Source organism: Panthera pardus, unplaced genomic scaffold, assembly GCF_024362965.1.
Source record: "Panthera pardus isolate Hobbes unplaced genomic scaffold, ASM2436296v1 HiC_scaffold_8, whole genome shotgun sequence".
In the NCBI taxonomy this organism is placed as follows: Eukaryota; Metazoa; Chordata; class Mammalia; order Carnivora; family Felidae; genus Panthera; species Panthera pardus.
Window position 1 is genome coordinate 148,418,695 of NW_026527013.1, and position 17,608 is coordinate 148,436,302.

A 17,608-nucleotide genomic window follows, 5' to 3' on the forward strand; every position below is an offset into this window, starting at 1 on the left:
AAAAGTAGAATCTTCACTTCATCAGGAATTTACTCTGTACGATGCCAGGTATCTGTTTTATGCAGATCATTTCCCTACGATGAATTAGCTATTTCGGCTCTTACGTTAGGCACGTCTTCCTGTACTTTGTACCCCTCTGCTGATATTTGAGAATTTCTTCAGTGACACAGATGAGAAAGAATTGTTTTAGGTATATGTGAGCATAAATGGGACTTGACCTTTCAAAGATTAAAAAAAAAAAAGGTAATTCCAAAGGTAGAATGGCTCCTATTTATAAATACAATGTTTAATTTCTGGATTATTTGTGTTCTAAACTGGGAGTACTACATAAATTTTTATTGATTCTGTCTCATCTAAATTAAAACGTCAAACAGATATTAGGGTTTTATCATAAGATAGTTATTGGGTGTCATACTGGCACATTAATTATCGTAATTGGGCAGTAAAGTAGCCATAGGAATGGATAATATGCTCTACATTTTGATGAAATTGTAGTTATCACCTCTTATTTATGGCACTAAAATCTTGTTAGTGGACACTGCTGACAAGCTCTTTTGCTTTCCTTTTCTACTTTTCAGGCTGGTTTCTAAGTCCACTTAGGAAATCTCAAACCGAGAGCCCACAATATACAGTAAAGGTCACATTTCCGAATTTTCTAGACTCTTTCATGGTATACACATTAAATTCAGCAAATATTTGCTGATCACTGTTTTAAATGCCCTCGAGTATACGGAGATGCATAAAGCAGTTCCTACACTGAAAGACTAATAATGAAGAAGGGAGTTAGAATGTCTCTATATAAATACCTGTGACCCGCGTTTATCGAGTCACCTCTGTGAGGCACGTATAAGCACCTTACAAGTGGGATGAAATACAAGTTCAGAGGAGGAAAGGATGCTTCGAAGCCTGGGTGATCAGTGCAGCTGTAAGCCTCCGTGATAGAGGAATTACTTGGCATTCCTGACATAAAGCTTCGAACTATCTGTGAATACATATCTACCTTCTAGAACTATAGCGAGAGGTACGTGGCTAAATGCACTGACATGGAAATCCACTTTTGTTCTAGGCTCAGCTGCCTCGCAACCTCATTTTGTGTCCTTGAGTATATAAAATTGATGTAATAATATGTGTCCAGCATCTCTCACTATGAAAAATGAGATAATGCAGATGCCTAAGCTGCTCCCTGTGGTGAAAGTCAGATTGCTCGGCAGGTGTGTATCTTTTTTCAGGCGACTTCGGCCATACGTTTGAGTGGTAGGCACAGCTTTCCATGACTAAAAGGATTAGTATCCTTACAAAAGTGCCCAATTTATTGCTGGGGAAATAGCATATTCTGTGTAACATCTGAGCTGTTGTCTGAAAAATTGCCTGAATTTCTTAGAGAAACTGCCTGTATGAATACAGAGTAGCAGTGTGGTGATCACTGAAATGTGATAAAAAGGGAATGTGTTTATTGAGCTGCTCCAGCTGGTTTAGGGATGTTACAACTGGTTTTTAGATTCTTACGTCGCTTCCAGTTTGCAGCAGAGGAAACTGAGGCTTAGATTTCCAAAGCTGCTTAGATCCTACAACTGTTGGAAATCCGTCTGTGGAAATCTCATGTGCTCTATCCATGGTGGCTCGTTGCTTCCCCGCAGGTTGATGGTTTTTGTGTGGGCCCTTGTGAGCCATCCTCGTGTGCGTGGGCGTCCGTATGTCAACGTTATCTCTTTTTTTTCCCCAGGCTACTTCTAGAACTGCTGGAGTTGCTATTTGACAAGTTTAACGCTGTAGCCACTGCACATTCTGTGGTCCTGGGGTACCTGCAGGACACCGTTGTGACCCCGCTGGCCCAGCAGGAAGATGTCAAATTGTACGATATGGCGGACGTGTGGATGAAGATCCAAGATGTTCTGCAGGTAAAAGGTCCTTTTACACGTGGTGCCGTCTCGATTCAGAATAACAGGTTGGAACGAAATATCTACCACCTAAGATATTCCCTTGCTCATAAACAGTGAGAGAATAATGTTACTATTGAAAGGGGATGCTGCTGATGTCATCAACTTCTATCATCTTCAGAAGACCTCTTAACTTTTTTTGCCAGGCTTGAAAATGAGGAGATTCTCAATATGTAGCCATCAAGGAGGTACAGTATTTGGCCTTCTGTTGTAAAGTGCTTTACTGCACTGGAATTAGTCCTATATTAAGGTAATCAGTGTTAAAATGTTCTTAGACAGTATTTTATAAACATATGTAGCTTAGTTTTATGGCCGTTTTCGTACAGTCATCTCTTGCATATATTGAGGTGAATGACCGGTCAAGAGCTTGTTTTGAGAGATGAAAATTACTGTAAGGAATAAATGCATCACTTTGATTTGCTGAAGATTGGAGCAATGATATTACTGTTTGGTATGATGCTGCAGAGATGGTATTTAGAAATTTTATTATATGCTGTCTCCAAGTGCCAGGCAAATATATTTGATTTGGCCACAGGAGAATTGGAAATACGATTAAGAGGTAGCCGAAGCAAATTTGACATAGCTAAATAGAAGTGACTTGGTTAGATAGTCCCTACTAATGTGAAAAAAAAGTATACGTAGGGAACTGAAAAATATAACTGTGTGGGAATGAAATTTCTTGCATGGCAAATAGGAATACTTGCCGGAAAAAATAAATCACGAATTAAATTGTAGTCATTTTTAAGAGTATAGGTATGCTCCTGATGGATTGAGTGATGGATTCTTGCTTACTCATTCATTTGGCTTTTTTTTTTTGGTGCAGTCTGGGTGCTTTATTGGTGGCTCAGTGGAAAGATTATAGGTTGCAACTACATCCCCCGAGTCCCTTTTGCTCCTCTGTCATAGTAGGTGCTTGAGGAACATTTGTGTATTGAATAAAATGTCTTTATTGCCTAGACACTGGTTTTACAGTGTTTTCTATCTTGATTTGCTAATGTCATGGAAATAGGTGCTTTTCAGGTCACCTGTTTATTTTAAGGATGAAATAGGATCATAGATTTTAAAGCCATTTCAGAAATAGTTAGAATGAGGGACTTCTGGTTCTAGCCATGATGAAATGATGTTAGCAGCTCTACAACTGGGTGGACTCAGTCCGCACCTTCAGTTCAGAGCAGAGAACACGTGAGGTGGATTCCACGTTCATCCTGGCTTCCTCCTGGGGGACACCTGCCGTGCTATGGCCCAAGGAAGTGAAACGTAGGCAGACAGCAGCGGAGTCTCTAAGCAAAGGGAACAGAGATGAGAGTTTGGAGGTGTAGAGGCAGCTGGAATTTGTGGCGTAGGGTAGTGGGGAAGAGAGGATCACACAGAGGAGGCACCCTGTCAGCCTGAAAAGAGTGCCTTTGAGCCTTTGGTCAAAAACCGAGTGATGCAGACACCACAAAGCTTGGCAGGAAACTGTCACTGTGGGACCGTGAGTTGAATGGAAATGCCAGACGTTGCCAGATGATTGGAAATTGGATGCTGGAGTTCAGTCAGTGTGGGGAGAACCTGCTGAACACCCCATGCTTTCAGATGTGGCCTCAGCAAGGTTGTGATTCAGGGATAGGGACTATTCCAGCTGTAGGGGAGGGGTTACTCTGGATCTTGCATAACCAAGTCTCTCCAGCATCAGCCCGATCCACCTGTACATCAGCTGCTGGCCAGAACAAAACTCACTCTGAAGTGAGGCAATATAATCCGCATTTTCACTAGTGAAGCATCTACAGTGTCCAGCATACAATTATATTTGTGGGAAAGCAGAAGAATGTGACTCTAACTGGGAAATAAGAAAATTAATAAAAATTAATATCTGAAATGGACAAATCACGAGATGGGTTTAGCCGCAGATGCCTGCTATAGAAAAAAAGACCAGGGAACTCAAAGATGAATAAATCAGAGTGATCCGAAAGGAAGCACAGGAAGAAAGCCAACTGCAAGGAGAAATGAACAAGGCCATATTGTCCATAATGGGACAATATCATGCAACGTGGTAGTTGCAGGTACAGAGGAGAGGGAAGAGAGATACTGAGGCAGAAAATTATTGGAAGAAATCATGACCGAAAGTTTTTAAATTTATTGAAAAACATAAACCCACAGATTCAACAAGCCCAACAAATCCCAAGCAGCTTTAACCTAGAGAAAACCAATGCCTAGACAGATCATCACCAGGTTGCTGAAAACCAAAGAACAAAGGAGTCTTAAAGATAGCCAGAGGAAAAAAAGACACAACGCTAAGAAGGAACCCATGATAAAAATGTCCACTAACTTCTCCCTGGCATTTTGAAGAACATGGCCCTGTCTTTCAATACGAGTTCCTGATTTTGGATTTTATAGATCCTCTTTAGGGGGCCCTGGCTGGCTCAGTTAGTTGGTTGATTGACGCTTGATCTCAGCTCAGGTCATGATCTCACGGTTTGTGGGAAGGAGGCCTGTGTCAGGCTCTGTATTGACAGTGTGGAGCCTGCTTGGGATTGTTTCTCTCCCTCTCTCTCTGCCCCTCTGGTACACTCGTGTGTGCACGCACGTGTGGATTCTTTCCCGCTCTCTCTCAAAATAAATAAACATTAAAAAAAAAAAAAAAAAAGAGATCCTCTTTAGGGTTGCCTGGGTGGCCCCATCCGTTAAGCATCTGACTCTTGATTTCTGCTCAGGTCAAGATCTCACGATCACCTGGGGCTCCACGCTGGGAATGGCGCCTGCTTAAGATTCTCTTTCCAGGGCGCCTGGGTGGCTCAGTGGGTTGAGCATCCAACTTTGGCTTCAGTCATGATCTTGTGCTTCGTGAGTTTGAGCCCCACATCAGGCTTGCTGCTGTCAGTGCAGAGCTGTCTTTAGATCCTCTGTTGCCCTCTCTCTCTGCCCCTCCTCTGCTTGTGCTCTTTCTGTCAAAAATAAAGTAAAACATTAAAAAAATAAAAAAGATTCTCTTTCCTTCTGCTCTCCTCTCTCTCTCTGTCTCAAAAAAAAAAAAAAAAGAAAAGAAAAAAGAATCCTCTTTAAATATAAAGATATAGATAGATTAAGGTGTATGAATGGAAAGAGACATACCGTGGAATACTAGTAATTTGTATTATGCAAACATGTTGGACTCTATTAGAATATGTAATATTATCAGATGGAATTACTTTGTGTCCTGGTACTTACAGCGTTTAAAACTTGAATACATGAAGCCCCAGAAAGTATTTATCGACTATTAAAACCTACTCTTGCAAGGTTATGAAATACTTTATAAATTCTTATGATCTCTGCTATTTGACCAATTTAGGCTAGATAGATGTTCTAAGTTGAAAACAACTTTAAGCCTATTAGGATCCTATTTATAATACTATCATGAAGAATTATGATTATGAACAAAGATATATATGCCTTAGCTCTACTTACTTTGGATATGTTAAATGTGTACAATTCTCGTACTTTTGAAAACAAAACACGTAATTTTATGTTGAAAATGTTTATAATATACTAAGGAACTTTAAGTTCGCTCAGACATAAACAGCCAAAACGTAAACATGATTTAAAATATGTGTTTGTGTCTTATTAAATGACTTATACCTTTCACATATGTTGTTTCAGGAGAATGATTTGGGGATCCTACCTTCATATTATGAAATGAGTTACTTGTTTTGCCTATTTAAATAACTTTATTGAAATAGAATTTACATGGCATAAGATTCATGCATTTAAAATGTAGATTTCAGTGGTTTTTAGTATATCTGTGGAGTTGTACAACCATCACCATGATATAATTTTAGAATATTTTCAACACCTAAAAAGAAACTTGGTGTCCATTTGCAGTTTCTTCCCATTCCCCACTGCTTTTACCCCCAAGACATGTTTAAGTCAGGAAAGAGGGCTCCGTTGTGTGTTACAGCTCCCAGGAAACTGGTAGTGCCCAAGTCATACACTTGGAAAGACTGTTACTATTTGATGTTGATGTGTTCATGTATCACTGCCATAAGCTATTTGACAGATAAAGAACATAAAACTAAAACTGATCTAATAGCACAAGGTGAGGTGTCTAACATAGAAATACTATTTCCTTTCACTTACTGTGTTTGATTGGTTTGAGATCGAGGTATAACCAAATTCTTCTTTCCTTTTAGTCCATTTTTCTCTTCCTCTTACCTATCTGCTTTGCTGCCCCCATCTTTTGTTTTCTTAGACATATGTTGGAAGAATGATCTTAGTCATCACTTGAATTAATCTGTGGTTGTTCTCTCAATGGTCCATTCTGCTCTTTTTTATTAACCCGCAGATGTGAGAATGAAGCATTTTTGAATAAGAAGTTCATACTTTACATTGTTACTATACTATAAAAATCATTCTGCAACTTTTCAATTTGTTTTCAGTGTGCTGTATTCTCTAGTTCTTTCAGAAATTCAGGGTACAGGTTACTGAATAATATCAGGCTACACACCCGTCAATGAATTGGGTACACAGTGGCAGACACACGGATGAACTGATGTTGCCAAATGTAAGAAGGTAGGTGGCGCCGTGTGTCATACAATTGTTCTAAAACATGTAGAATGGACCAGAAAAGTTTTGTTTTGTTTTGTTTTGTTTTTCGAGGTTGATGATACACTGATTCTTGGAGGAGTCACAGGAACAGAGGAGAGATGGGAATGGCCGTCTAGGTAGCGGGAATGGCGAATGAAAGGATGTTAAGTGGCTCAGAAAGAATGGAAAATGGTATTCAGAGATAAGAAAAAGAATGGCTTAGCTGTAAGCGAGGGCTTATTTTGTGGACTAGATAAGTTTGTAGGTGGATTTGGGTACAGGTTGTGGAAGACCTCTAGTGTCACCCATAGGCTTTGTGATTAATTTTCAGACTGATGGTTTCTGAGGCTGGACGTGCGTTTGATATACCCAGGGTTTGATTCCTAGCCCCATCCTACACCTTTTGAATGAGAATCACTATGGATAAAGGCTGGGTTCTGTAGGCTTATTTTTGTTTTTTTGTTTTGTTTTTTTTTGTTCCTAAGGTGGTTTTGTTATATATGTTTAGGATCCTATAATTGGGAACCATTGCTTTGGGCCAGTGTTACCTGGGGGAACATATTAAAAATGCAGATTTTGAATTTCTTATTTAGAAAATTTTTTTAATCTGTATTTTTGAGAGAGACACAGCACAAGCAGGGGAGACACAGAATCCAAAGCAGGCTCCAGGCTCTGAGGTGTCAGCACAGAGCGTGACGCGGGGCTCGAACTCACTGACTGCGAGATCATGACCTGAAGTGGGACGCTTAACCCACTGAGCCACTCAGGCTTCCCAAAAGTGCAGATTTTTATCCTTAACTTACACTCACCAAATCATAAACGCCAGGGATGTGGCCATATAGTCTGTGTTTTAAGAAGCCTTTTGGGAGATGTGTGTGTGTGTGCTGAAGTTTGGGGACCTTTGTTTTCAGTGCTATTGGCTCACTGGGGATTTTGATTGGGGTGTGATGAGATAAAGTAGGATCAGTGCTGGCGTTGAAATGGACTGAGCGGAGAAGCTAGAGACTAATGCAGGGAAGCTGTTCTGTAGGCAAGTGGAGAGTCTGCGGATATTACTGGAGGTATTGTCTAATAGTGAAATAAACAAGACAGGCTCCCACGGGGTATGGAAAAGGAATACAAAGGAGAGCAGGATTTGTAAGCCGTTAGGGAGTCTTGGGAATTCTACAAAACTGTGTCGTCGACTTAGGAATCTGGTTTCCAATGTGACAGAGACTAACGATGGTTTAGTATTGTTATTGGGGCCAGGTACATGCTAGGCATTAGGGAATAAAGGTGAACACAAGAGAGCTCACTGGCAAAGTGAGGAGGGACCTGAAGCTGTGTATGTTTTTCCACTAAAGTCATTCTTAGGGATCTTGCGGGAGTGGTAACACGGCGGAATGTTTTTTTTCTAAACCAACACGGAGGCTTTCAAAAAGACTCTTGGCTTAAGTTCCTCTAGAGTTTTATGCTCCGGCCAGTTTAGCTCTCACATACTTGGTGGTGGCACGCTCTTTGGGTTAAAGATCATTCCTGGAGAATGAAATAAGGGAGCGAACAATAGATACCTGCAGTTAAGTGTGCGCCAGGCTTGAGTGGAGGTGATGGCATCACATGGCGAATGGAGTCACGTAAGTAGAGTTTGAGTTTCTGCATTTTCTTTGAATGGAAAGTGTTCCTTGCTAAAAAGTGGAAACGCCCTTATGTTTATTAAATCTCGGAAAAGAAAATAATTTTTGATCTTTTAAAGACTTGAGCAGTTTTCCTCCACTGGAACCTGGGCTTCCCCCAGCAGGCAGAATCCATCCTGCAGTTGAAAGGCTGTCCCGGCGTGTTTGTGTTTGGAGACAGCCTCTTGAGGAGACAAGGCTGTAGCTCTCATAGCAACAGGGTGTCAGAGTTTTCTGCTGGTGTCAGCCCTGTGACCACACACCGCTACACTCCTTTTTCAGTTTTACACTCTCTTTGAAACTGTGATAATAGAAATACATGTTTTCGCCCTTCTGAGCAGCGGCAGCACCTTCCAAAATGTCACCTACTTGGTGACATGCCTGTCATACTGTTGGCGGCACATTTTCGAGTGCATAAGACTAAGGTACACTGGAAACAAAATACTCTGTTTCTTGTGGAATTCTGCCCAACAGGAAATAAGAGCATCACTTTGAACGGGTGTTAGGATTCTAAAAAAGGAATCTCCCTCTTTCATATCTCCTTGTAAAACAAACTGTCTGTTTCGCCGTTGCTGGCTGAAACGTGTAGCCCTTCGGTGTGCTAAGCAGCGTTCTATAGGTGGAGGCAGTTCTAATTACTCTGTTTACGCCTGACAGTGACGCCCAGAACAAGTCAATTCCCTTTTTAGGGCCTTGATCTCTTTTTCTGGAGATTAACACACACAGAATGTAAAATCACTTTCCTTTTGTTAACTGCCACATAAATGTTTAAATGGTGATAAAATTAACCTCACCCAGAGAGAACTTGAAGTTTGCTGTCAGGTAAGAAAATCGACAAATCTTATTGGTGGTGATCTGTGACCCGGAGGAGTTTTTCAAGGAGACACGCGCAACTTCTATTTTGAATCCAGGTCTGAAACTAGGTTCTTCTTAGGTTTGGTTTCGTTTGATATTTTGTTGGCTGAGGATTCCAGACCTTAAAGTAAAACTAGCTTTTTTTTTTTTTTTTAATATTCCAGGCCAGATAACCTGTGAGATTACCCTTGCAGAAAGAGCTTTTCTTCATTTCTCAGCCTTTCAAACTTTCTGATAGTCTCTATTTTGGGTGGCGTATTGAAGTCCTCCCACTGTGTCTCCAGAAAGCTGCTCGCTCCTAGAATTTTTGTTGTGTCTTGTCAGTGGATAGTATGCTGCCCAGTGAACAGGACTGAGTTAGCATTAGAACGTTAAGTTAGAAATCTTCCTCCAAATTGGAGTCCGTTTCTATAGCATCAGGGCTCAACCTGTATTGTTTTAGGTTCACTACTACTACTGCTTAATGCAGGAACTGATGGGCTGTCGCCGTGTCCCTCTAGCTCCTGGTGTACATGTGGCAAGTGCTAAGGTGTCTGCCCAGTGAAACCGGAGGTACATGTCACGGGCATCTGAATACATTGGGCCAGACTCTCACCCAGTAACTTGGTGGCAGAAACTGCAGAATAAGTAGATCTGGTGGGAAGTCTGCTCTCCTTAAATTCCTTGTTACCCAGGCAGCGTCTGCTTGGGTCTGATTAGGTCTTGGTCTAGAAAAACCAGTGGTAGAGATGGCAGGTTTTCCATCCACACGACCACTTCCAAGCCTTCTTCCTCCGTCCCGTTTTGTCTGAGATTTGAGAGAGGGGAGTGTTACAAGCCACGTGCCCATTAGGCTTGTGCCGCTACTGATGCCGTTAGGGTCCCTATGATGACGGTGTGCTTATCAAGCTGTAGTGCACCTGGGCTGAAGCAGGGGGCTTGTTAGGAACCAAGAGACCCTGGTGAGTGGTGAGGATTCCAACCAGAATTCCCTGTGCGGCCCATCCCTGGAGAGCCTGTTTCAGTAGGATTCCAGTGGATTCTACTGCATGTTCTCAGTTGAGAGCCAGCATTAGCAAATGTTGGAGGTTTGGTCATGTTAAAACCGGAGCTATTAAAGACAATCTTCAGGAGTAAGAGAAGTTCGCAAAAGGCGAATCTGGTTTAATTTTGAAAGAAATGTCACTGCCGCATGTTCAGGAATGTCAGTGTTCCATGACATAGAGCGAATGAGAAGATGTTGAAACTCCATCAAGATGTGAAAATGCTTGAGTATACACACTTTAAAGGGAAAAGGAAACTGAATGATTGTGCTGTCACTGATCTCCCTTCACAGCTTTTGGACAACTTATTTAGAGTAGCATCCCAAGCAGGTGATTCCTATTGACTTGAATAGTTGAGAATGTGGACAAATACATTATTTCATCTGAGACTTGGTTTGGATTGGAAGCAATTACATCAGAATGTCTGTCCTTAAGAATGGGGGTTTTCTATGTTGCCTTTCCCCACCTCCACTTACTACTTATTTGAGGTTTCTAAATTTATGTTAACGGAACTTCTTTTTTTTTAATTAGGGGGAAAAGAAACTTCTTCCTTTTTAAACACTCATTTAAAGGAATTTAAGGAAGTATAACCTTGCAGGGAGTTCAGATAAGAACATATATCAAGGACAATTACAGAACAGTTTATGATTCGAAGGGATAATGTTCATTGTGAACACCACTGCTAAGGAAGACCAGCGAAGGAGGTCAGAATGGGTTAAAGCCGTTGAGTTCATGGTCAAGAGGATACTGGGCATGTTTCAATTTGGTTGGGGTTAAATGCAAAATGCAGGTGGTATGCTAGAGAGCTGGGGAGAATGGAGGTTTTTGGTTGGTTGGTTTTTTGGGAAGCATTACCAAAAAAAGATTGAATAATTTTGGGTGACAGGGGTAAGAAATTGGGCAATTTGGAGATAAGAGATTGAATAAGAGATTGGGAAGTTTGGAGATAAGAGATTGAATAAGAAATTGGGCAGTTTGGACTTGCTCCTTTTGGCAGTGAGCTACCATTATGGATTTTTGTTATTGTGGGAAATTTCAAATGTGTTCAGAAAAAAAAAAAAAAAAGTATATAATGAACCCCTGTCATCCAGTCTCAGCAGTTTCAGGAGCTATCAGTTGATGGTAATACTGTTTTGTTTCTACCACTGCCCATTTCCCTTTCCTTTACTGTTTTGAAACAATCCTAGAGATGATATTGTTTCATCTATATTGGAGTATGAATCTCTAAAAGATAAGGACTCCTTTAAAAAAAGAAAACATAGCCATACCTAAAAACATAATTTCCTTATCACCAAAATATCCAGTCAGTGTTCAAATTTCTGGTTGTCTCAAATGTTGTAATTGTATATATATTTTTTACAGTTTGTTTGCATCAGAATCCAAATAAGGGTTAAATAGTGTGGCGTGATTGGTAAGTTTCTTAAAACTGCATCAATCTGTAAGTTAAATCTCTCATTTTGTTTTTACCACTTGCAGTTTATTTATTGAAGAAACCAGATCATTGTCCTGTAGAACTTTCCACATTCTGGCTTTTGCTGATTGCTTTTCCACAGTGTCACTTGCTATTTATTATTATTGTCTTGTAACTTGGGTCTAGAGGCTTCATCAGATTGAGGCTGATTTGGGGAGGCATAATTACTTCGTAGCTGATGGTAGAAATTATGCTTTTCTGATAAAGTAAAATGGTGAAAATAATATTTTTAGGGTGATTTATCTGGAAGCGGTGTGCAAAATGGATTGGTGGAGAAGGAAATGGATGGAGAGATCCCAGTTAAACGTCAAGCTCAATCAGTGCAGGAGAGAAGAGGGAGACTAGGGCAGGGGCAGTGACAAGCAAGAGGACAGAAGTTAAAGAGATTTTGAAAGAGGAGTGAATTTTCTAAAACCTTTTACCATCGACTCTAACAAAGAATCATAAGTCAGGATGGAGTTTTGGGAATGGGTGGTTGGCAGTTAGGATCAGGAACATGGTATTTTTGTGCCTGTTGAATCGGCAGAGTATCTCCATCGAGTTGGGTTACTCCAGGCGACTAGAGATGGAACGCGGGAGGCTAGGGGAGAGACTAGGGCGGGAGATAGAAATATAGGGATCATCTATCTGCTTGGGGATAATAGCCGAAGCAGTACAAATGGCCCAGCTCAGAAACTCGTGAGTGTAAAAGTGGAGCGAGGTCTTTCCTTGAGCAGTTCATCAACTCAGTTAGCTCTCACACTTGCGATGAGCAGCCTGTTACACAGTCCCTCGAGGCTAGAGTTTCTCTCAGTGAGGCCACATCTTGCCTTTCTTTCGCTTCTGCGTTTTTTCAGGATGTGCGGGTGGTAGGACGGCAGCTCGTTGAGCGGGACCCACATGCTGTTCCAGCCGGGGGTGGTAGCTTTCCGACGCAGGCGATTCCTTAGGGGATGTGGACAGACAGCTTGGAGAGCGAATAAAAGCTTGTGTGAGCAGGTCCGGAAGTGAGCCTGGAAGGAAGTGAATGAAGCAGAGGGAGCCGGGCCAAAAGTATATTTTGGCCAGCGGTAGGGAGAAGACATTGGAGTTGAGGTGACTTGATACTTACTTCTTTCCCTCATGATCCTTGCATTGGCCAGCCTGGCCTACACCATGACTGAGAAGCAGGTAGTGAGGGTGGTTGGTTACCAAGAGTTTCCTGATACCCTCTCCTGTTTCTTCCGTCTTCTAACCCTCAGAACTCCAGGGAACGTGGTTAATGGGAAGCCACAAAAATTATATGCTGTCATAAGAAGTTCCTCCTCACTTAAAGTATCTTAAGAAAATGTGTTATTCAGAGATCTGTTTTAAACTTTTTAATAGCATCATATTCACCCAGCTATGTTTTATGCATGTATTGCCTAGTTGTCGAAGGATGGACAGAATAAGTTTTTGCTGTCAAATCTCTGTTGGTAATACAGTGAGGCATTGCAAAAAGATGATGGGTCCTTCACAGGGGAATTTTCTCACAAATCACTTAAAAGTTTTAATCCTTGATAAGATTACATTATCATAGCATTCAAAGCTGCAATTTTTTTTTAGTAGTTCTGGGCTTTCTGGGAGTATTTGTTGGTATTGTCAAAGAGTTGTCACACTAGTGAGGGGTGTGGACCTTTTTTTGTTCAGCTACTTAAAAGTTTTGAAGGCTTTTGAAAATATAAAGTGAACAACGACACACAAAATTCACCGCTTGGGATATGATTCCATCTAAGGAAAACAAGGGCCTCCAGGCACACTATAGCAGATGACGAAAGCTCAGCATGAAGTAGCCAGTCTCATGGGGGTGATAAATGACAGCACATTAGATATGTGTTAGCAACGTGATATGGCAATGAAAAAGGCCAGCGCTATTTTTGGCTATGCTGCACAAAACCGCATCTCATCACGGAGCCGGGGCCGATCATCCCTGTTTACCCAGTTCTGGAGAGGCAGTATCCCAGATGCCGTGTGGAACTCGAGTGCACCACAACGGTAGACAAATGGATGGAAGTCCCAAGCAGAGCATCTGCAGTGATTAAGGACTTCAGATGAGGCAAGTTCAGTGGTTTTTAGAACTGGCATATTTAGGAAGGAGCACGGAAGCAAAGAGATGTTAACCTTTTTGGAGATAGGACGATACTGAAGAAACATCGTCATTCTAACGTTAGTCACTCACAACAGAGTTATGAGTCCTCAGTAGTTGGCATTGGTTTAGTACAGAGCACGTTGGTGTAGTTACTCAAGCTATTTCCCAGATAGCTCCAAGTAAAATTGAGCAGTTGCTTATAGCCAACTGTGATTTTTTTTTTTTTAAAGTTTTTATTTATTTAAGAGACAGAGAGAGACAGAACATGAACGGGGGAGGGTCAGAGACAGAGAGAGGGAGACACAGAATCAGAAACAGGCTCCAGGCTCTGAGCTGTCAGCACACAGCCCGACGCGGGGCTTGAACTCACGAACCGCGAGATCATGACCTGAGCCGAAGTCGGACGCCCAACCGACTGAGCCACCCAGGCGCCCCCAACTGTGATTTTTTTTTAATGTTTATTTATTTTGAGAGAGCGAGCAAGTGCACACGCATGGGAGCAGAGAGAGTGAAAGAGAGAGAATCCCAAGCAGGCTTCATGCTCAGTGCAGAGCCCAACACGGGGCTTGATCCCATGACCCTGGAATCAGGAATCAGATGCTTAACCAACTGAGCCACCCAGGTGCCCCTCAACTGTGTGTGTGTGTGTGTGTGTGTGTGTGTGTGTGTGTGTGTGTGTGTTTAAATGTTTATTTATTTTGAGAGAGAGTGAGAGAGAGCACGAGCATGCACATGCACTGGGGAGGAGCAGAGAGAGACAGAGGGACAGAGAAGAGAGAATCCCAAGCAGGCCCTGCATTGTCATCTGCAGAACCTGACGTGGGGCTCAATCCCACGACTATGAGATCATGACCTGAGCTGAAATCAAGAGTTGGACACTAAACTAACTGAGCCACCCAGGCGCCCCTCAGCTGTGTGTGTGTGTGTGTGTGTGTGTGTGTGTGTGTGTGTGTGTTTAAATGTTTATTTATTTTGAGAGAGAGCACGAGCATGCACATGCACTGGGGAGGAGCAGAGAGAGACAGAGGGACAGAGAAGAGAGAATCCCAAGCAGGCCCTGCATTGTCATCTGCAGAACCTGACGTGGGGCTCAATCCCACGACTATGAGATCATGACCTGAGCTGAAATCAAGAGTTGGACACTAAACTAACTGAGCCACCCAGGCGCCCCTCAACTGTGTGTGTGTGTGTGTGTGTGTGTGTGTGTGTGTGTGTGTGTGTGTGTGTTTTAAATGTTTATTTATTTTGAGAGAGTGAGAGAGAGCACGAGCATGCACATGCACAAGCTGGGGAGGGGCAGAGAGAGACAGAGGGACAGAGAGAATCCCAAGCAGGCTCTGCATTGTCACCTGCAGAACCTGACGTGGGGCTCTATCCCATGAACTATGAGATCAAGACCTGAGCCGAAATCAAGAGATGGACGCTCAACTAACTGAGCCACCCAGGAGCTCCTCAGCTGTGTTTTTATCAAGGGATCGATAAACGTGGCAGTGCCTGCTGTTCTCAGAAAAGGAATACGAAATAATAATTGATCAAGTAGCTTAGGTAGCTTGTGATTGGAAATGCAAATGTAAAAGGTAAACTTGGGAACAATGAAGTGGAGGTTCTACAAGAATTTTTAAAAATTCGGATAAGAAATGAAGGAATTACTTTTCACAACAGTAGAGGTGAGCACGGCAGAAAGAAATAAGAAGCGCATGCTGTATACTGAGTGTCAGGAAATACTTCCACAGTGAGAATTATTGGGCTACCGGATAGTCCCCTAGGAAAATGGGGTTGAATTTCCTTGGGCATTTGATCCTGACAGAATTGAATGTGTATCACTAGGGAAATAGACTGAATATCCCTGCAGGCTTTCTCATTTCTTCTCTGATTCTGCGTCCTTGCTGATGATCTGCTCACCTGCTGTGAGTAGAAATAACCATCTCTTGTTTTTCTACACCCGGGCACATTTTAGATGCTCTGCTGATTGATAATAGGGCACAGTGGAGAGTCATTGCCCTGAGGTTGACCTGGTACCCCCGCCCCATCCCCGCTGATTTTATAGAACTGCCCCTCTGTCTGGGATGTAGCACAGGTGGGGGCACTAGGGTCCCTCACTGAATGCAGATAAACTTGGTAGAGTGGGCTGGTGTGAGGGGTCAGGGTCTTCAGAGATACCTAAGAATCCAAAAGGGTTGCAAGCTGGCCTCCCCGGGGTGCTTTGGGAATAGGAGAGTGGTAGGCACGAATGCCAGTCCTATCCCCACTGTTCCCCTAGGATTTTACTGTACAGAGAAAGGATATTCTGCAGGCTAAATGACCACAGACCCTTCCTGTGTCCCGTAGAAATGTGCTAATTTTAAGTTCTTGCATGGGAAAGGGCTCTTGAAGAATAGCTTGACTCCCTATGCTGTGGTGATGATGGATATGCCAGGCTTTGTAGCAGCATCGTTGCTTAATCAAAGAAAGAAATTGCAAATGCAAACTACATATTAGGTTCATTACAAATGCTCTGCTTCCCTGTAATAAGCTGGTTTGTTGGATAATATTATTTTCCTAGCTTGGCATTCAAATGCCTCCACGATTTGGACAAGCCTACTCTTCCATGCTTAGTTTTACTCTTTTCCTATAGAAATGGTCCTAGTAAGTTGGTCTGTCCTTGAAGTAGGACTCTGCCCTTTCTTTATACTGCACATCTTCTCCCCATCTTTGCCCCTGTGCCTGAATCCCCTCTCTGCTGTGCTCCAGTCAGTTCTGTCTTATCCGTGAAGCAGCCATGATTTCCTCTCCAGAACTCATTGCGCTGCTTGTTTTTACTATTCATTTGACATCTCTCGTGGTTATTTCTTTTCCTGTACTGAATCCACATCTTTCCTTCCTCAGGCAGGTAACAGTCCCCTGGAGGACCATTTCTCACATGTCTTTAAATTTCTCACAGTGCTTTCACACTTGTAGTTTTTAACTCCTTTTTCAATTCCTCTTTGAGCCTTTTGAGAGAAGGGACTATTGTTTATTAATCGTGGTTCCCACCCCCTGGCCCCTGCCCTGCTGCCTCAGAATTTGGCACAGCTTCTTAGGTGCAGTATGTACCTAATATTTCTTGAATGAATGAGTACTTGATACCCAATAGATACCTATTGATTGGTTGATTTAAGATTGAATTTAAAATTTTTTTTTTTAACGTTTATTTATTTTGGGGACAGAGAGAGACAGAGCACGAGCGGGGGAGGGGCAGAGAGAGAGAGAGACACAGAATCAGAAGCAGGCTCCAGGCTCTGAGCCAGCAGCCCAGAGCCCGACGCGGGGCTCGAACTCACGGACCGCAAGATCGTGACCTGAGCCAAAGTTGGAGGCTTAACCGACTGAGCCACCCAGGCGCCCCTAAGATTGAATTTTAAATGCCTTGTAAATGGGATGAACTTTGTAGATTTAAAACTCATGTAGCAGAGGAATCATAAACTCAAGATTTGCTGTGTTCCCAGGAGACCATTTCTTCCTCTTTCTCTTAAACTGGATGGTAGTTAAATCATTTCCAGGGTTTCTGTTGGCCAGGCAGATTAGCTCAGGCTTCCAGATAAGGGGCGTGAGTAACTTTGGCAAGAGAAACCGTTAATGACAGAGATGATCACAGTATGGTTACCAGCTAACCCAGCCTCACTCATTGGCATCATTTTTACTGCGGGTGTGACACCCCATTTGGAAGAACTGTGACACATTTGATAACAGGTTAAGTCAAAACGAAAGCACCCCAAATTGTCCTTAGTTCTTTCGGGAAAAAAAGGGAAATGACTTTTCATTTTGATTTTCCTATCCTTATTAAAGTTTTCCTGCATATCTTGCTGTAAATTAAATTCACTTCCTTCAGTGATACCTTTTGTGTGTAATTCCCTTCTTTAAGTGTTACGTCTCTCTTTCGAATCATCAGAGCTCGTGTGACGTGATTCTTTTGAATAAATGCCATTTGGTCAGAGCATGCCTTTCACCTGAGGGCCAGCTGGGAGTGCGTGGTGTGGAGATGTTCCTTCTGGGTATAGTTTTTGGAAGTGTTTTGTGATCTTCTGGGA

General features: G+C 42.3%; 1 protein-coding gene across 1 annotated transcript in view; it reads left to right on the plus strand.

Annotated features, from left to right (window-relative positions):
- EXOC4 (exocyst complex component 4) overlaps window positions 1-17,608 on the plus strand; it is a 753,548-nt gene that overhangs the window by 98,370 nt on the left and 637,570 nt on the right. The window contains exon 7 of the mRNA XM_019452780.2: window positions 1,724-1,898. Within this exon, the coding sequence (XP_019308325.1) occupies window positions 1,724-1,898 (175 nt within the window). The remainder of the gene's footprint in view (window positions 1-1,723; window positions 1,899-17,608) is intronic.